At 39.4% G+C, this 20,041-nt stretch overlaps 3 protein-coding genes across 4 annotated transcripts; 2 read left to right on the top strand and 1 right to left on the bottom strand.

Moving 5' to 3' along the window:
- Positions 1-792: 792 nt before the first annotated feature.
- lipia (lipase, member Ia) lies at positions 793-7,513 on the bottom strand. 2 transcript variants are annotated; one of them, XM_070917272.1, is made up of 11 exons: positions 7,434-7,513; positions 6,888-6,971; positions 5,256-5,626; positions 5,047-5,155; positions 3,761-3,862; positions 3,521-3,610; positions 3,233-3,400; positions 2,923-3,012; positions 1,951-2,059; positions 1,664-1,837; positions 793-1,546 (listed from the first exon to the last, which is right to left on the bottom strand). In XM_070917272.1, exons 2-11 carry the CDS (start codon positions 6,943-6,945, stop codon positions 1,462-1,464), a joined length of 1,356 nt encoding a protein of 451 aa, XP_070773373.1. In that variant the 5' UTR covers positions 6,946-6,971; positions 7,434-7,513; the 3' UTR covers positions 793-1,461. The 2 variants fall into 2 exon arrangements, with proteins under 2 accessions (XP_070773373.1, XP_070773374.1); XM_070917273.1 differs by lacking the exon at positions 3,761-3,862.
- A 1,963-nt stretch (positions 7,514-9,476) lies between these two features.
- On the top strand, positions 9,477-13,223 carry LOC139295236 (choline-phosphate cytidylyltransferase B-like). Its single transcript, XM_070917383.1, has 8 exons — positions 9,477-9,557; positions 10,733-10,832; positions 11,263-11,379; positions 11,668-11,819; positions 11,932-12,010; positions 12,097-12,239; positions 12,330-12,518; positions 12,972-13,223. Exons 1-8 carry the CDS (start codon positions 9,477-9,479, stop codon positions 13,221-13,223), a joined length of 1,113 nt encoding a protein of 370 aa, XP_070773484.1.
- Positions 13,224-14,028: 805 nt separating this feature from the next.
- On the top strand, positions 14,029-19,527 carry LOC139295135 (palmitoyltransferase ZDHHC20-B-like). Its single transcript, XM_070917239.1, has 12 exons — positions 14,029-14,191; positions 15,946-15,972; positions 16,116-16,210; positions 16,351-16,471; positions 17,129-17,198; positions 17,626-17,658; positions 17,803-17,923; positions 18,479-18,611; positions 18,710-18,836; positions 19,111-19,197; positions 19,275-19,354; positions 19,484-19,527. The coding sequence occupies exons 1-12, from the start codon at positions 14,029-14,031 to the stop codon at positions 19,525-19,527; spliced, it is 1,101 nt and encodes a 366-aa protein (XP_070773340.1).
- The last annotated feature ends 514 nt before the right edge of the window (positions 19,528-20,041 follow it).

Below are 20,041 nucleotides of genomic sequence, written 5' to 3'. Positions count from 1 at the left end.
AGTCCACACAATGTAGCTGCTATAATGGGCTAAAGAATGTTACGTTGTTAATGTTAAAATAATACCAGAACCGGGCAGAATTACTTTAAGGTGAGACTTAATATCTTGCAACTGCACTCATGGTTTGATGTTTTGTTTTAGATGGAGATCCAACGTATGAAGAAGCACATGTCTAAATGAGCAGAGTCGAGTGAAGAACTTTACCATCAACTTTACCATCATCAAGGACAAGAGGTCCTGTTGTACACTTATCTATTAAATGATATTTTTCTAAGTTTGCTCCTTTTTGATGAAAACTCTTTAGGTATTGTTTAGAAAAACATTTCTCTTCGGTGGTCACTTTATTCACTTTTTTGTTGGACTGCCGAATAGGCTCGCTGAGAAGACTGAATGTTTTTAGTGATTCACTGCTGAGGGTGCAAAGGTGAGGCGTAATGTAATGGAGCAGACTTGAGGTGAGAAAAACTATCCCGTGATCTGACGTCACACTGAGGAGTATCTGTTCTCTGGAAATGAGCCGCACATGGCCCTGTTATATTGTTCCTGGATATGGACGAGGGCGTCTTTAGCATCCTGAGGTGGGGAAATATGTTCTGAAGTGCCTTGAGGTTTCCATGAAGAGAAAAATGTTTATTTTTGGAATTCCTGTGGGAGCCCAGATTTGTAATGAATGTTGGATATATGTTGGAACTATAAGCTATAATTTGTTTATAATGTGATGTGGAGACACAAACATGGAGCTTCTATCATATTTTAGGTGCATATAGTTTTCAAATAGTTAATAGTCTTTTTTCAATCCATCGGTTGTTGATGTGTAGGAGCTTTGTGAACTCATTAAAGATGTTGGCCATTATTGACTTGAGAGTTTTATGAATAATTAAGCATGAATCCATATACACAAATAAATACATAGTTTCTATTGATGCCAGATGTTAAAAGCAATCCATGTTGTATTGAGGAAGTATCTTCTGTGAAAACAGAGTCCAGTATTTTTTATGGAAAGAAAGTCAGCGGTCAAACAAAAACTGTTAATACTTACTTAATTAGTCTTCAAGCCAAAGTTGGAGACTGAGAGTACTACTTTTCATTATTCTTTTAAAACCAGCCTCTATTTTGATGTTGCAGTGGCAAAGTCCATTACTGCGATAACTCGTGATCATAAGTCATTTTGAGATGAATTCATTTTCAAATGCATGAACGAAAAGTTTCCCACTGTGAAATGCATGTAAATCCCCCTTTTGGACAAAATTCTTCTTAAAAAAAACAAACATATATTTTCTCTTAAAAACACGTATACTGTACATCATATATCACATTTCATTTTCAGATCACTAATGATCACATCACTGCCAGGCTTGTACTTTTGATATGCCATTATCGCAGTCCTAATTGTTTCCCTGTACACTCCTGGAGTGACTTAAGAGTCAGCACGAGCAGTGAACTTGTTGATCCAATTCTGTCTCAGAAGTTGGATTCTTCACAGGGGAAGGGCCTGAAGGTGACCTCTTTGTTCTCCTGAAGAAGGACGTCATATCGACAGAGAGGCCTGTGAAGGACAAAGTCAATATTACTGTAAATCTAGAGCTGGGAGAAGGAAGTGGAAACAGCTAAAATTATATGTCAGATAGGTTAAAGTTCTTAAAAATCTGCATATGTTGCATACCTCTCGCTGCGTTCCAGATTTGCGAGATGGATTCGGAGAATTCGGAGCTTATATTTGGGCTTGAACACATTCCCAGTGGAGAATTTGAGCGACACCTTTTTCACTGACTGAATGTCTTTGTCAAACTGGGCGAACAACTTGGTCTCTGTGTACCTCTTGAACTTTGCAGCTTTACTGATATTAAAACAACAACAACAACAACACATTACTGAGAGATGGCCAAAGAGATGTTTGTATTTGCTATTTGTTATTTACTACAGAATTTAAGAAAATGAATAAAGACTTACTGGTCAATGGTTGCCACTGCTTCTTCACCATTACCGTGAAGTTTAATAGTCATGAACCCCCAGCGTTCATCCTCGTTCCATATCATAACGTCCACCCTGTACAGTGTCACTGAGAGAAGACATCAACTTTTTTATTCAGAAATAATATGTCTGCAATTTTGAAATTAAATGATTAGAACTGGTAACTGTCATGAAAGTAGAGTTTACTAAAGAATAAACCATTTATGACCTTTTGTGGCTCAAATCATCCTCATGAACGAAAAATACTGTTGGATGAAGTTGGAATTCATTTTGAATTTCATACTTATTTTATACTCTTCAAGAACGTGCAGCTTTTCAAATACAGCTTAATGCCATGAATGTGGGACAAATCTGCAATCAGTGAACACTGAAACACTCAACTGTTAACCCAAATCTGACATGATGAAAAAGTCACTGTAGCTCTTCTGTTCCATGAATATATGAGTCAAACTGCAACCGATTGATGCTCAGAATATAGAAAGCACCTTGTTTAGCCATTAAAAATTATTGTATTTAAAAAAACAACAACAAAACAATTCAAGTTTATTTTGATTTTCTCTGAACTGATGGCAGCTGTATTTCCAGTGTGAAAGAAAGATGGATGACTAAAATGAAACTGTAGTAGATGAGCGGCAATAAACTTTTTTAAAATTTTTTACCTCTTCCTGTAAAAATTTGTCTTAAAGGGTAGGTTAACAATTTTTCACAAAGTCTGTCTTAAAACACTAGTCAGGTGCTCATATGAACATTGGAGCTGTTGATTGGTGTAAATGTTCCTTCTCTAATGTGCTTTCAATGTAAGTGATAGGGGACAAAATCCACAGTCCTCGTTCTGTCCAAAGTTCGTATGGGCACCTGACTTGTCAATGTCTATATGGCAACAGTGACATTAAAGGGTCCTGCTATGTGTCTCAGTATTATGATTATGATCATTAGTGTTGTGTGACTTACTGCAGAATGGAGACTTTGTATTTGTGGTGAAGAAGGTTTTTGTTTGGCCCAGCTTCAGCAGGACATCTCTCCACTTTGTGATGTCATAACCTGGATGTGAGTGAAACAGCTGAGTCAGGTCTACAACAATAACAACAACACACTGTAAATTCTGAAGAAATAAGTGACACCACCACATAACCACACAGGAGTTCTTTGATTGGCAGTATTGTTCAATATTGTAAAAAGGATTTTCCTAACTATCCATCAGTTTGAGACATCACTTTGAAGAGTGAAAACCGAAACAATGTGAGATAATTAAACTACTAACCAAAGACAGGACATCCGGCAGCACCAAACCGGTCACAGTTCAAGCAGTTACCATCCAGAAAGTCTTTGTAGGAGGAGCAGGGAAAGGCCCTGCTGGCACAAGTCTGATTCACAGAGTAAAGGTAGAGCAACACTGACCTCTGGTGGTCACATTTAAAATAGGATCCTCCTGTACAGGGGGAAGAAGCAAGGAGGATGATTACCATACAGCATTGTTCCATTTCTTATAATACAAATCACCACATGTGATTATAAATCCAACATTTTTTTCCACAAAGATTAACCTTACCAGAAAAGATGGTCTTTGGGCAGCCAGGTTGGTCTGTTCCGCCATTTGCATAGAAGTCAATGTGACCTAGAGGTTTTCTGAAGCCCAGGGCTGTGAACACAGTCGGCAATTCCAATAATAATCTTATACATGTAAATCATCTGTATACTTTTGAATATAAAAACACAACTTACATAACACATTTAAAGCAATTATAAACGCCTACATGAATGCATAAGACAGTATTTCAGTTTCTCTGACCATCTATGTCTGTGTGCAGGACATCCACAAACTGGGCATCTGTGGAGTCCAGTCGGTCCTCTGGAGGAGTGTCAGTGAACTGAGGCCCAGCAGGATCCAGAGCTGCAAACATCACATCAGTAGAGCTTCAAGCTTATTCCCAAACCCAACATTAGCTGATGGTAGCTAGAAACAGCAGGATTGGGCAAACTAAAATGTTCACCATATTGTGAAGATCACTTAGTTTAAAACCCTTTACTGCTTGACCTTTCTATGGCTTTTCCTCTTCCAAACTGTCACTGCTGTTCTGCACTGTACCTCGATTTCTGTCAACAAACATCTGACAAACCAAGTACTTTGATACCATCACGTCTGCTTTCTGTTTTATACGACTGAACTCTTTGCTGTCACAAAAGCACTCCAGACATCTAGACCTGTCATTCTTTTCTTTTCTTGGTGTTTTTGAACCTGATGCTCCTTTCCAGCAGTGCTGACCTGGATATCTGTGGTTCTTCACTGACACCGCAGCCACTGTGGAGAGGGTTTTCTCTCCACAGGGAATTTCAGGTGGAATCATCGAACCTGTGCGGATACATGCTGACGCCTGCCCAGACTGCCAAAACCTGAACCGTGATATGCTGGTGCAACTCCACAACCCAAATATGACCAAATCCTTCATATACTCTGCAGCATCTGACAACAACACTTTGTCAGCGAGGACTTTGCCACTCTGTGTTTTTAGTACTTATAATGTTATTAATCTAGGAATTAAAGTTCAATATGAGTGTCGCAATTTGATGACTTAATAAGCATCTCAGCTACCTGTAATGTTTATTACCTGACGCAAAAGATAAGAGCCTGATGGTTGTGTAACTAAATAAATTATGTGCAGTATTTCTTTTACCGACGTATATGTCAACATACAATTCTCCACAGAGGTCCATACTGTATGTTTTTTACTTTCTGTAAAGTTTAAATGGACAAACATCTGATGCTGTTTTGTCATTGTGACTTAGGAAAACAGATACGTTAAAAGGATCTGCATTTCATTATTGTGCTGTTTGGCAAAGAACTACATCAACTTCCACACCCACAGCACACAAAACAGCTGAGAGGTTTGTTTTAGGGTTGAAAAATTTGAATCTTAGGTCTGAGAGGTCACAGTTCAGAAATCTAAACAGCAATATTCAGCATTATTTTAAAAACTGGGGCTGTGAATTCTAGTTCAGATGGCGGACTTCTGATACTGATATTGAAAGGCTGAAAGCGACTTGAATTTGAAGGTGCCAGCATGTGCACACTCTTACCTGTAATTCTTCCAATTGACCCATTCAGGTTGGCCCCTACAAAGCCTGATATATGAGCCCCGAGACTGACTCCTATCAAGTGGATGGAGCTCAGAGAGGCACCGTGTTCCTGAAAAGATCAGTCATTAGTCTTGTTACAACACAGTCTATGACATTTCTATCTAGACACAGCAGAGATGGTCACAGAGAGCGTCATATACATCTCATACCTGCATCTTCTCAATGAAAGCGGTGAGGTTGTCGGCTGCCTTGTGCGTGTTCTCCACTACCTTAAAATAATTCAAGTTAGCAGCTCCGTGGTTCCAGTCCACTACTATGACATTCATGTCTGCCCTGGCCAGCAGCAGCTCCGTGATGTTTTGCACCCACACAGGTGGGGACCCCGTGGGCCGGTACCCATGAATGACAAACGCGGTTGGTCTGGACAAGTTAAACTGTGGATGTGTGGACAGGTCGGTGTGGGACATGAGCATACCACAGGTGCCATTTTCCCTGGTGTACAGCAACAACCTGATTTTGATGCTGGTTCCAATGATTGAGTGACTGAGATCTAGATCTGTAAATTCATCACATCTCTGAGCTGGGAGTGATGGTGAGAAGAAAAGAAGAAGAGAAAGGTGTATTTGGGTAGGGGACAAAAAAAAAAGAATAAATGAGACATGGCCATTTTGATCTTAACAAGCATTGCCCAAAAAAGGTTACATAACTTAAATATTCACTTATCATCCAAAGTCTCAGCCAACATCAGTGGCATGATTCTATATGACTCAGTGTGGGCGTATTCAATGATATACTAGGTTAGAGCGGTTTTCAGACACAGCTTCACCCACTCAAAAGACATGTCATGAACAAGTTCGACTGGGAAAGCAGAGAGTTTAGCAACACTTATTATTATGATTATTATTACTTATGAGAGAAACTGACATACTTGTAATACACTTTGTCAGGGTTTGTGGACCAATTCAACCAAAATGTAATTTGCATCAGATCACTGACACATGTAGTCATAGAGCCTTTGAACAGCAGAAGATGTGCTCATGACAAACCAAAGTGCATCCACACCATCAATCATGTCTGGAGGTGCAGTGACGATGTGCACAAATAATGACTAAATACAGCCGGTAACAGCCCAACCGAAAAATAGTGGTATGCGAGACAGACTATAGTGTGTGTTGCTTCATTCAGTGGCATTACGCAATCTAATAATTCAGCAAGATAAAAGATAGTTTAGATTTTGTCAATGCCAGCCACCAAAGTACATGATAATTGAGCAAAGCAACCAATAATAATTAAGACATTCAACAACAAACATTCATCTCTGTTTCTACGGACAGTCTGCCAAACAAATGAGGTTTGTTTACAACAAGACAATGATTTTTATCTGAACTGGTAGTGATATCTAGATTCATTTTTGTCTCGAAAAAGACAGGCCCTTGTGTAAACATCATATATATCAACATATCACTCACAGTCTTTATTTTCTGATAAAAAACAGAAATGAACAAGTGTATTAAATTCTACTGAGATGGAAGAGTAGCTTTATGTTTAAGAAATGCCGCCAGCTGCTCTCCGTAACCGTTACACAATAGATGGGGACTTCCATTTCTGTGGCATGGCTACATATCAGCTGAGAGCCCTGTGTTGGTCCATACAGAGGCTTTGGTTTAACCACAGTGAAGGCCGCTCAAACATTTTGATTTTCCAAAGAAATTTCAGTTCCTCAAATGTTGCTTGATTGTCCTTTTTTCCCAGGAACACAGCTCCTATACACTTACTGACAAAAGCGACTGTGTGTGTGTTTGTGTACATATATTTACATTTTGTCATGTTTTGGGCCTTACCTTTGCATATTTGAACAGATATCAGCAGGAGCAGTGTCAGATATTTCCACAGGAACATGCTTCACACCAGCTCGTGCAAATAATCTGTAGACAGAGTAATCAGGCCATTACATAAAAAAACATCAGTCAGACATTATTTGGCCAATGATATAATTAACAAATCAGCGAATCACAACAGACACAGGAACACTGGCTCTGGATGCAAATCTCACTGGACCGAAGCAAAATAAAAAGGTCAGTTACTCACCCTTCCAGTGTCATGAAACTGGTCATGAATGAGCGCAAAAAAGTTATTTACATTGCTGGTGCCATTTAGGCAACTAGCAGGTTGAAAAGCAGTTTCTTGCTCCACCCACTGTGATTAATCTCAACCAATGACACAGTGATTATAAGTGAAACTGAAATCTGCAGATATCTAGTCTGTCTGTGACTAAATTCTTCTGTAGACGTACATGTACTTGCTCAGTGTCTCCCTTCGATTTAACTGTAACTAATTTGACAGCAGTGAGAAAGTCCAACTTGTTTTCGCCGTCATCAGAGTCTTACCTTTGTTGTGGGATAATATTTCCTGTCCTGGTGTGTCAAAGGTCCAGAATATGAGGTTAACATCTGTTTGTTACTCCACATATTTGGGCAGTGTTCACTTCAGGAAGTGAGAGGAGGAACAGCAAAGCAATACTCCCGCCCCTCATGCTCTCACGAAGATAACCACACCCCTTGCCCCAGGTCATTGTGCTCACAGGTGAAACATTCCTGTGAAGTCACTCCTGGTTCCTGGGTGCTCCAACCGGTTATGCGACTGTCTCATGTGTTTTCATTGAACTTAACTTGAATCTGCAAAAACAACTTGGTCTCTGTTCATTAAGACCATTCATATTCATGTGCACAAAATCAGAGTGAGAGTGAAACATTTTATGGGAATTTCCAAAAAAATAAAAAATAAAAATGCAGTCAGGCTCTACTCACCTGGAGTCAGTGAAAACTCCACTGACATTTGTAAGAATGTCTACTCCATAATAATATATGTACATGGATTAGTTTACAGTATAATGTGCACAACCTATTTGGAGAATGTGATGAACATTTCTGAGCTTTGGGAGAAGTTGTAATGGCCTCATTATTTTTAGGAGAGGTCTTTGTATAAGCATTTAGCTTTACCTCTCCTGCACAAGCTTTTGTTTACTTTAAATCCATGTATATCCGAACATAGGTAGGTAAAACTGTGTCTGTATATATGTGAAATTCTTTTATAATGATTGTATTTTTGTATTTTTGTGCAAACAAATGAATAATAAAAAAGGGAGTTGATGGTGTCACTTGAGGTTCTTGAGTTTCAGGGTGAATCATTACTTTATTTTTCTCTCCGTGACAACCAGCTGTGTCCAACTTGAAAGGGACTTGATTCATGTGTTTCTTCTTGAAAAAGAGATAAAGATAAAGATGAAGATAATAGAAAAATAAAAGAGATTAACTGTCTTTGGGAGAGCAGGGGAGGGTCTTCTAAGTTTTTCTCACATTAGATTTATATTTTATTTCAGTCTTACTTTGTGGGATTCGTAATATAAACAATAGTTACATATAATAGTTACATAAAAATACAGCTTTTATGCTCTTTGGCCATATGCAGAGGACGACCGAGTCTGTATTAGGGCTTTATTTTTCATATAAAAATCAGCAACCGGTTCCAGGTTCACTCATTTGGTGGCTATAATAACTGTTTCTAGAAGCTCTTTATTCCAAAATACAGAGTATTTTTCACCATTTTGGCTATAAACATTGTTTTGAGATTTTGGAGGGAGGGTACTGCAGTGTGTCAAGGGGAGGGTCTAACAAACCCTTAATTTGATATGGTGGGGAAGGCTTTGCCGTTTTTTATAAAACGATTTAACCCCCCTCTCAAACTGCAGCTAGTGCTATAATGTAAACAATCTGTACTGCATGGTAAGTAAAGTACAAAGTAGCAGGTGGTGTCAAAAACTAAATGTTCTATATTAAGTAGGCAAGGCAGCATGTTATAGATTTCAAGATGTACCCAAACTGTGTTCACAACAGAAATTATATAATATCCAGCATAGCACGGTGAACAGTGGAGACAGACTGGAACATATTGTCCCTCTGTGTTTGCTTCCAAAGGCTGCCAATGTAAAGGCTCTGGGCTCATACCCTCAGTGTAAAATGTTACACTATTAGTGGCCTCCATTTTCATGGGAAATGTTTCAAAACATGAGCACTTTTCTCACTCACTCTAGCTGCACAGTTACATGTAGTTTATGGAGTGTACTAATAACATTGCATACATCATCCTATTGCTACAAGCTTCCATGTACAGGAAGAAAGAGAAAGTCCTCACAAGCTCAGTGCTGATGACAAGCACAATCTACACTGGTGAGTACCTTTACCAGAGTGGCTTGAACTTTGCTCACAACGTTCTCCCGTCATCAGGGTCAGGCAGGCCGATGGGATGTATACTTAAAAACACTCACAGGCTTACAAATCCCACTGTGCACACTAGTCAGGCCAGCTGAGAGGAGCGGCAGGCTGGTGCAGTGGTGTTGCTTGTAAACTAGACGAGGAAGCAGAACATCCAGGATGGCTGGAAGGAGACGAGGCCGAGGCAGCAATGTCCAGCAACAACAGGCCTCACAGAACCAAAGAGGAAGCCCTCGCAGGGTAAGTCCTGCTCTGTCAGTATGAAAGGAGGCCGCCACAATTATTCTTACACTTCAAATAATAATCTTAAGAGAACTCAGAGTCCCATAAAAGAGATTCTGGTAAGACACTGGAATTGAGAATATAGGTACAAGTGGTATCAGTCAGTCTTATATTGTGTTTTTATGTGACAGGCTTTTAACATTACAGAGGTTAACTTTTCCTCTGAGGTTATTTGACTCGATGGGAGTGGAGCGTTAACTGATGATGTTGATTAGCTGGGTGGGACGATGTAGCCATGACTCATGTTTATGTCTTCACTATTGTACAACAATACAGGATTATTCTCCAGGGATATTAAGCACTTGTTTGATTAATTCATTCTTTATTATTATAGTTTTCATTTCGGGTCATAAAGTATAGAATTTAAGTGCAGAAGGTGCATATTAACACTTAACATTTGTGTCTTGATTGTGGAAATATATGAAGGACTGCATGTATGTTGACTTCTCACTAGAGGTGTAAAGTGGGAAATCATTGCAAACTATAAGGACTAAGAGAAGAATATAGAGGAAGCACTGAAGCAGGCTAAAATGATGAGTATTCACAAAGTACTGATCATTTCAAAATATAAAAACTACACAATCTTAAAGTTTACCACAGCACAAGAAACACCATACGTTCAAGCAGAATCAGAGTTCAAAGTATACTTTACATCACAGCAGATAAAGCAGCATATATGTATCAACACATGACACAAAGTCCATGACATATTGAGACACATTATTTCAGAGTGCTGAGATTATTCACATCTGACGTCAAGATATTATCAAAGCTTATCTGGCATTGACAATATCTTTTTATAGGAGGCCCAACTTGCATATTTACAACACCTTATGTTTTATTAGAATAAACATATACCAGCTTTGTTAATATTGCAGTGCTTGAATTTTCAATTCTGCAGTAGTCTAAATACATGCAGATTAGACAAACTGGAAACTTTACAATTGTTCTTAGATGTGAATGCAAGTATGACTGTTTGTTTGTATAGAATGGCAGCTGGTTTAGTCTTAGTTTTATGCATGCTGAGGCCCTGAGCAGGATAAGTGGTTTAGAAGATGGATGAACTGAACTGGAAAAACACAACATTTAATCAAAACTTTTTTCTGCTCCCCCTGTCTTGTGTCTGTATTCAGGCTCTGCGGGAGCCCGCTGCTTTTGCCAAGTCTACAGGTTGTGAATCAGAGATCCCTCATGAAAAGTTGACCATAGCCCAAGCGCGGAGGGGCACACCAGGTCACACGTCTCAATAGTGTTTTGTTTCCATTGCTAATTGTCATGCAACTGAGAGTGTCTTCAGATCCTGTCAGTCCCAGCTAGTGGCTGAGAAGACTAGAGGGAGGATTACTAACTCGAGTATGTTGTTATCAGCTAATATCAGCTGTCAAAAGTGATTTAAGTATCGTTATAATATTGTTTTAATGCCAGTTATTTAGTGGATTGTATTGGGTTTTATTATTATTATGATCTTTTTCTTCAGGAATGTGTCACGCCATTTGACTTAAGAATTAGTGACAGAATAAAAGTATTAAGGTCTTTATTGGCTGATCAGATATTGACCTCAACTTCAAATACCAAGTTTAAGTATATCTATATAAATAATGAACAGAGAAAGTGAGGTTTTGTAATGCCATGTCGGCATTTAATGACATTTCTTATTTTGTAGCTCATCGTCCGGTGCGAGTCTACGCTGATGGGATCTTTGATCTTTTTCATTCGGGGCATGCTCGAGCTCTGATGCAGGCCAAAAATGTGTTCCCCAACACGTACCTGATAGTAGGAGGTAAAGTATGGATCTCATTCCCTCCCACTCTCTCTCTCTGTCTCTCTCTCTCTCTCTCTGCATGAAAGAAAAATGATGCAGAAAAACCTGCAGTAGAAAACATACTCAATCACACACACACACACACACACACAATCATAATCTTCAGTCTTCAAAATCTAAATCTTCAAAAGACCAAAATCTTAAGGCTCTCTGATCTAAATCTTCCAGTTTAGTGCTTCCAGATGAACTCATACTTCAGACTTGGACTAAGACATGTCCATGTCCTCTCTGTCTCCGTGTCCCCAGTCTGCAGTGACGAACTCACCCACAAGTTTAAGGGCTATACGGTGATGACAGAGGACGAGCGCTACGACGCCCTGAGGCACTGCCGTTACATTGACGAGGTGGTGCGGGACGCTCCCTGGACCCTCACCACAGAGTTTCTCAAGAAACATAAGGTCAAAGGTCACGCAGTCACTGGACACACAGTTTCTTACAATGTCATACAACGACAACAACAAAGATATCTGGTGTTCAGTCAGTGTGAACACTGTAATGTTACGCTCACAGATTGACTTTGTGGCCCACGATGATATCCCTTACACCTCTGCTGGATCAGAGGACGTTTATAAACACATCAAGGAAGCAGGTGAAGACATTTATATTCATTATAAGGATTTCTAGCTCTGTGATTTCTCATATCACTTGATTTATTCATGTATGTGTTAATGTCAGGGATGTTTGTGGCCACTGAGAGGACAGAGGGCATCTCCACATCAGATCTGATCACTCGTATCGTCCGAGACTACGACATTTATGTTCGACGCAACCTGCAAAGAGGCTACACAGCCCGAGAACTGAATGTTGGATTCATAAATGTTAGTGAAATTAGATTTAATTGATTTAAAAAATAAACAATACAGAAAAGTAATATTCTGACGGTCATTTGCCTTGTCTTTTAATGACAGGACAAGAAATACCGGCTCCAGAACCAGGTGGACAAGATGAAAGAGACGGTCCGTACGGTGGAGGAAAAGTCTAAACACTTTGTTTACAGAGTGGAGGAGAAGAGCCAAGACCTCATCCACAAGTGGGAAGAGATGTCGCGAGAATTCATTGGCAACTTCCTGGAGCTTTTTGGACCCGATGGAGCCTGGGCACGTTTACTTTAACATTAATCTATTGAACACACAAACTGAAGGGAAAAGTGCCTCTTAAACCATAACAGCTGTAGAACCTTTCATCTCTGTGTATTTATATTATTTTGGTAAATATGTAAAAGTGATATCATTTGCTTAAGTCTTGAGATACCTGTAAGTCACTGAGCTTGGCCAAAAAATAGTGCTGCACATAACCTCTGAAAACAAAACCACAAATTGTCAGTATTACACTTTGTTTACACTTTTGTGATTAAACATATGAGATCGAATTAATTTGTGAGCTTTAGAGGTGCTTTTTTGTTTTGTTTTTTTTGTAACTTCCGAGCACCAAAACATCCAGGACCACCACTGGTTTATACAATGGACTTCCCACAAAATAAAATGAACCATTGCAACAAAGCACAACAACGCAACACAGTAAAACTCTGCTCTGTCTCTGTCCTTGTTTAGCATGCGATCCAGGAGCGGAGTGGCCGTATGCTCCAGGCCCTGTCACCTTACTCCTCACCCCGCGGCTCCCCCAGCAGCAGTCCCACAAGAAGACGCTCTGTTTCTCCTGACTCCTCCCCTGCCTCCGCCTCACCCTCCCCATCTCCCTCCTCTCTCTCCCCTCCTTCCTCTCCATCCTCCCAATCCTCACGTAACAAGGGGAAACGCTCCACTCCCAAAGCTGCCTCCACATACAGTAGACATGTACAGTGAGCTCATCATTTCATCTTTGTTGGTCTTCTTACAGGCTATTAGTCATTAATCTGATACTTAATATATCTAAAGAGGTAATTAATACAAATTTCCAAACACAAAGGAAGAACTTTATTATGGTTTATTCAAGTGCAATATATCATAATGTGCATAATGCTTCTTCACTGGAAAGAAAAGGAAAAGAACATTAAAATGTTGCTTGAATGTGATTTGTCTTCAGTCATTTGTTATTTTTTCATATGTCTGGTAGCTAAATACATAACACATGTCAGATGTTGCGTTTTCAGCTTGTTGTGAAGTTCTTCTGCCCCCAGGTGGTCAAAATAATTAATTAATGCAGCTTTAAACTGAACTCTTTGACAGTGGGTACTTTAATCACTGAGTAAAATGAGTATATTTAATATAAATCGAGGAGTTTTATCTCCTCAGGATGTTCTTGATTATAATATAAAAAGATTTGAAGGGATATGAATGAATAGCCTATGATTAAAGAAACAGTTTATTTACACAGCCAAACAAAGATAGTGAGATGCGTAACGTCTGACTTGTGTGTATGACAATTGGTTGGCATGTTTAAAAGTACTCATAACAGGGCATGGCTTTGATCTGCCACCATGTCTTAATGTCTGAAGACTCTGTAGTCAAGTCAAAGCAGACTGATGAGTTCAATTTATCAACCGAGCGTTGAAATTATATTCAAATTACGTGCGGGACGCGTGACAACTACAAACATATCTGCGCATGTGTCCCAGTTTCCGTCGAGTGTCTGGGTCTTGTAGTGTCTTTGGCTCGGTCATTTAAAACCATGGATATGACGTCACCCGGAGCTAATGTCCCACTCGGATTAAAGATGGCGCCCTCTCATGCACTGAGGTGCTGTAAACGGGCTCTTAACTGGATACCTGTCCTGTTTATAAACCTGGTTGTTGGTTGGTCTTATTACGCTTATGTCGTGGAGCTCTGTGTCTGTAAGTACACTCACTTTTATAAGTATTTAGCTACTCAGGGCCGGATATCTGCTTCTGTTGACAATTATCAGGGTGGTCAACTTTGATAAGCTAGTTGAAGTGAGATTTAAAATCATCTCCAGGCTGCTGACTGTATAAATGAAAAAATACAGTGAAAAATATCACTGTATCCTTTTGTTTCTGATAGTTTAACCATTGACATGCACGCAATCCTTCATGACAGCAATGCATATTACGGTCGTTTAATCGGGCAACTTTTGTCAGTTAGAGGAAGGGCACTCTCTGCGTTGCTTGTACAATCACTAATTAATAATTAATAACTTCGCCATGTAACATAAGATTAGAAGGTGCAAGAGATAGTAAAACTCTCTTGGATGTTTTTCTTTTTCTGTTTAAATGTGCTCGTATTATGAATGAATGGACAAGTTGGCTCTCTAATTTAAGAGCTCGTCTTACGCATTGTTTTCACGGTTTTAAACAATTAGTTAAATTATAAAAGTAATAAATCATTCTGACACATTACATGCATTTAATTTGAGTATATGTTTTTTTTTAATTCAATTGACCACAAATTGACATTTCACAAATGCCAATGATTGCAAATTATTTATTCAAATTGTTGTTCCAGTGATAATGTACAAGCCTTTGGAGCCAGCTGTAAAATCATAACATTAACCATAATGAGGTATGGCTATAACTTCACCATCTGATGCATCAAAAGTTGTTCATTGTCTACGGGAAGAAGTAATGAGTGCTGGAGAAAAATGAAAAGGTTTAAAGCTTTTAAAGCTCCTGCTGTTCAACCAAACGACCTTCACCTAAACATTGGTGACAAAATTACACATGCTCGCTGTGTTCATTGATGTGTAGTTGACTGAATTCAATGCAACATAACACAGAAAAGGTGTTCTTTAGTGATAAATAGTCAGATTTTAAAATCCATAAAATCCCAAAACATAGAGACAAATTATTGATTCAGATGAAGAGACTTAACTTGTTATTAAATCATTTGTTTTACAAATGTAAACAGACTAATGCAGCAGAGGATATGACTTACTACTTGTCAGGTCAAGTCAATTTTATTTATATAGCCCAATATCACAAATCACTATTTGCCTTGGGGGGCTTCACAATCTGAACAGCGTACAATACGAATGAGGAAGAACTCCCAGAAAAAAATCCCTTTTTAACAGGGCAACACTGGAAGAGCAACAGAGGAGGGATCCCTCTCACAGGGCGGACAGACATGCAATAAATGTCGTGTGTACAGAATAGAATCACAACAGAAAATCATATCGTATATACACTTATGGTGACACTTTTTCATCTCATAATCAAATGTGGTCATCCAAGCTTAAACAAGCAGGTCTGAAAGTAGTTCAGTTTAAATGAGTATTGATGGTCTTAATGTATTCTTTTACACATAGATATGTATGCAGTGTGTTTCAGCCTGGAACTGATGATCCCATTATCAGCATGTAGCCGTACTGTAGTTATGTCTGTAACTCAGCGGCTGTGGTCAGGACAGGGACATCCCTGCTGCCTAAACAAAGCTCTCTGTTATGGGTGGGTCACTGCTGGCCGTGCCAGGCTGCTGCCACATGGTGCGAGAAAGGGGTGGTGTGTGTGTGTGTGTGTGTGTGTGTGTGTGTGTGTGTGTGTGTGTGTGTGTGTGTGTGTGTGTGTGTGTGTGTGTGTGTGTGTGTGTGTGTATAGTCATGCATTCAACACATTTTTTTCTTTGCCTTATGTAGATACAATCCCAAATAATGCAGAACGAAGTAAGTACCCGCACACCCATTCACATTACATATTAATTCACATGTTTGATTCTGTAATTCCTCTCATGTTAATTATTCATAGCAAAGATTGTGTCAGAGATGCCATTGTAACTGCAAATCAAACCTTTTCTGTCTCTCACCAGTCAGCTATTTGGTCATCTTTCACATTTTCCTCACCATGTTTATATGGTCCTACTGGAAAACCATTGGGTCCAGACCAGCCGGCCCCTCTAAAGCGGTAAGCCAAGAGTTTACGTAGGATTTAGTAAATATACATAAAAACTAATATAATTTCACAAAATAACCTTGCATGACTGCCCAAAACAAGTTGTGTGTGTATATATATATATATATATGTTTCTTTTCTCTTCCTGTCAGTTCGGTCTGCCCAGAGCAGAGAAGGAGCTGTATGAGCGAGAGGAGAGAGCCGAGACGCAACAAGAGATACTGAAGAAAGTGGCGAGGAATTTACCCGTGTATACGCGCACAGCAGGAGGAGGTGAGGCTCTCACCACAGCAGCAAAACTAACTGTGGTTGGCTTACTGTTTTAATACCCAGTAGTTGCTGTAAAGCAAAGCACCAGGGAAAACGAACTGTTCTACTCTTTACTGTCACAGAGACACTTTCCTCATCGTTCAGTTCATGTTTGTCACTCACATGCACAGCGTAGAATAGGCTATACAAATGAAATTGTGCAAATGTGTTGCTACACTGTGTCTTCCCCTTTTGGCTGTGCAGCACTGTATATCTTTCTAAAAGGAAATACTATGATATAGACTATAAGCTGTTGCTGCTCTCAAGCTCATCTGTCTTGTGTTTACGGAACTGCATGTATCAGGGGGGTTAATTGGACTCAGGTGCACCTTGTTTCCTCTACAGGCCACACCTGGCTCGTCAGCAACAATCATGATCTCACCTGCTTGGTTTCACAGGGACATTTGAAAAGACACCTTATGAAAAGAATCCCCTCATATTTATATTTAACATTTATTGAACTAATAAGAGCCATAAATAGTCAGTTTGTGGTTTGAGAGCAGGACATTTCTAAACATGGGAACATTTTAGAAAGTGTTAAAAATGCAGAATACACTTAAAATGATAGTATATAGTTATACAGTAGTACTTAATTATTCTGCTTTCATTTTCTCTAAATAGCTATCCGATACTGCGACCACTGCCAGGTAATCAAACCTGACCGCTGCCATCACTGCTCAACCTGTGAGATGTGAGTGTTTTCTAAGTGTACACACTGTATAATTTCCATTTTCTACTTTGTGTTTCCCCAAAGAGCAGATGTGTTTAAACTGATTCTCATTCTGATTTTATGTTCCCAAACATCCAAAAGTTGTTATTTCTGGCTAAAAGAAATGAACTGCAGCTTCTGGAAACAGAGAGTGAAGAGAAAAACTGGGGAGAAAATGCAAATGTGTTCCTGCTGAGAAATAAGACGATAAATGATTCAACAGAGTGTTTTGTTTTTGCTGCATAGTTTTTAGTGGTAGTTTTAAAATGAGATATTCACCCACTTTTTGACATTAAAAAAGTATTGAGCACTATGTAATTTCTTATGATAACACCTCCATCTGCTCATTGCTTCTGGGTAATAGGATCAGCAAAATATGATGTATGTTTCCTTATTCTCATTCTTCAAGGTGTGTGCTGAAAATGGACCATCACTGCCCCTGGTAGGCTTTTCTAATTTTAACCATGCATTTAAGCAGTTTTTTTTTTTATTCCATCATGATCTAAGTTTGCTCTTAAAGAAAATATAGAGATGTGAGCATGTTTCACTTTCTTTCTCCCGTTTCTGTTGTGTTTTCTTTCTTCAGGGTGAATAACTGTGTTGGGTTCTCAAACTACAAGTACTTTGTCTTGTTCTTGGCCTACGCCTCACTCTACTGTGTAGTAATTTGCGCTACAGTCATCCAGTATTTCATCAAATTCTGGAACGTAAGTACAGAAACTTCCTCTCTTTTATTTATTTTTTGCTTAAATCGGCATGCTCTTGCGTGTGAATGCTTGCTGTGATCGCAGTTTGTTAAAGGTGGTTTTACTCATAAGGTCAGCGTTCAGCAGCCTTGGGTTTAAAAACCATTAACATGCTTACTTTTAAATACAGAGATATTGGCATTTTGGACAGAAATCATAACATAATAACTTACATCTTCTTGAATTAAATAAAAAAATGTGCAGCCAGGCATCGTAACACGTCAACCACTTGGTTTACAAACGTGTCACTGTGGTGCACAAGTGTGTCATGCCATCGCTTATCAGGGGATCCTCTCCAGCATACTGCTTTGCACAAGACAATGGCTCCTGTCACGTAGTCCAACAGTGAAGGAGTATATTGTATTAGAGCAAAAAAAACACTAATTCTAAGACAAAGGTAAAATAACAATAAAATGTTTAATTTTCCACTTTACTGCAGTTAGTTGACAGGCGAGAATGACTTGACAGACTGACAAGGCTAACTCTTGTATTATTATTCTTTTTTCCCCTCTGAAGAAACAGCTGCCCGACACACATGCCAAATTCCACATCTTGTTTCTGTTTTTCGTGGCGGCCCTGTTCTTTATCAGCATCCTGTCACTTCTCAGCTACCATCTGTGGCTTGTGGGAAAGAACAGGACCACTATAGGTAGCTATAAATTAATACATCATGCACTTCTACTTCTGATTATAGCCTTTAAAAAGTGGCCACAGACTAATTAACTATGTTTTTCTGTCTATGTTCAGAGGCTTTTAGAGCTCCAGTCTTCACAAACGGTCCAGACAAAAACGGGTTTTCTCTAGGCTTTAGCCGGAATGTATCTGAGGTGTTTGGAGACCAAGCGAAGTACTGGATGTTTCCAGTTTTCTCAAGGTGAGTCTACTGACCTGATATAACTGCAGCTGTCAATCACCTTAGCAATCACAATGATAAATAGGCAGCACTGCTGTTATGTCTGCACCTTGCTTAAGGCTCATTAGCTCTGTATTGGCACACTTACAAACTCCACATCTACCATTAGTGTTAAAGCTATTTTAATGGAGTGGAGAAAATAAGAAAAAAAAACTAGTCCCAAAAGTGCTATTAACTCTGAATCCATCCAATGCAAACACTTTTACTAATGCTGTCTTTATCTTTATTTTATCAGTCTGGGAGATGGACACTCCTTTGTCACCAGATTGGTACACATAGACCCTGAACAAGCAAACTGTGTCCTCCAGCAAAATGGCAAAAGGCTAGTATTGTTTCTTTTTTTTTTAACCTGTCCTTTTGTTTGCTGGGTGTTAATCTGTACTGTGACTTTAATTACAGCCCTGCTGATGGGGAGACCAACCCTTGTGTGCTTGGTAACAATATACAACACACAGCGGACGACAGCCAAGAGAAAACTGGTATGTTGTTGATGCCTATTCTCACGTTTTCATTTTTTGCAGCATGGCTTAAGTGTTTTATTGCAATTACTTTTGCGCAGCTGCCGTTCCTGTTCTGAAACATCTCGTGTCCTCACTATTTCCTTTCAGACGGAGGCCAGATAGTTTCAGTGGCAATGGAGAGTGAGCCATAGCAGGTATGTGGACATGACATGAATACTGTAAAGGTTTGCTGGTTTGTCCTCCTCCTGTGTTGATTTACTCTTTGTTGGCTGTTGCTGCAGGTCGCAGCCACATCAGTAAAGAGCTCGTCAACTGTGATGCCTTAAACCAGGAGCATCAGCACCTCTACAGGAGCCATCCTCCACCCTCACTTTGCGTTTGACAGTGCAGCTTCAAGCCACATGTTTTGTATGCACATTAAATGGACCATCCTTCATCAGGCGCGCTTTTAAAACCAGCACCACAACAATATCATGTCAGCAGAGACTGTACAGCGACCTCACAGACTGCACCAGTCTGAAGCAGGTGATTCACAGGTTTTGTCTTTGTTTTGAGCCAAAGACATTCAAATGATGTTCTGTTATTATTGCATCTGAAAAACTCTGGGACAGCTTTTTCCCCCTTGAGCCAACGTATGTCTACATTGTCTGTGTTCATCTACATGGATTAATCACATCATACATTTCAACTAGAGAATCATCCATT

Source organism: Enoplosus armatus, chromosome 13 (genome assembly GCF_043641665.1).
Source record: "Enoplosus armatus isolate fEnoArm2 chromosome 13, fEnoArm2.hap1, whole genome shotgun sequence".
NCBI classification, from domain to species: Eukaryota; Metazoa; Chordata; class Actinopteri; order Centrarchiformes; family Enoplosidae; genus Enoplosus; species Enoplosus armatus.
Note: the sequence above shows the minus strand (reverse complement) of the source record. Positions and strands in the feature narration are given on the sequence as shown.

Bases quoted from the DNA above. Each gene is read 5' to 3' on its own strand.
- LOC139295135 (XM_070917239.1), top strand. From the start codon at position 14,029: ATGGATATGACGTCACCCGGAGCTAATGTCCCACTCGGATTAAAGATG. The intron at 15,973-16,115 runs GTAAGTACCCGC...GTCTCTCACCAG, and splicing joins CCCAAATAATGCAGAACGAA to TCAGCTATTTGGTCATCTTT. The intron at 18,837-19,110 runs GTGAGTCTACTG...TTATTTTATCAG, and splicing joins ATGTTTCCAGTTTTCTCAAG to TCTGGGAGATGGACACTCCT.
- LOC139295236 (XM_070917383.1), top strand. From the start codon at position 9,477: ATGGCTGGAAGGAGACGAGGCCGAGGCAGCAATGTCCAGCAACAACAG. The intron at 12,240-12,329 runs GTTAGTGAAATT...TTTTAATGACAG, and splicing joins TGAATGTTGGATTCATAAAT to GACAAGAAATACCGGCTCCA. The intron at 12,519-12,971 runs GCACGTTTACTT...GTCCTTGTTTAG, and splicing joins TTGGACCCGATGGAGCCTGG to CATGCGATCCAGGAGCGGAG.
- lipia (XM_070917272.1), bottom strand. From the start codon at position 6,945: ATGTTCCTGTGGAAATATCTGACACTGCTCCTGCTGATATCTGTTCAA. The intron at 3,611-3,760 runs GTCAGAGAAACT...CTGTGTTCACAG, and splicing joins CCTGCACACAGACATAGATG to CCCTGGGCTTCAGAAAACCT. The intron at 1,547-1,663 runs GTATGCAACATA...TGTCCTTCACAG, and splicing joins AATCTGGAACGCAGCGAGAG to GCCTCTCTGTCGATATGACG.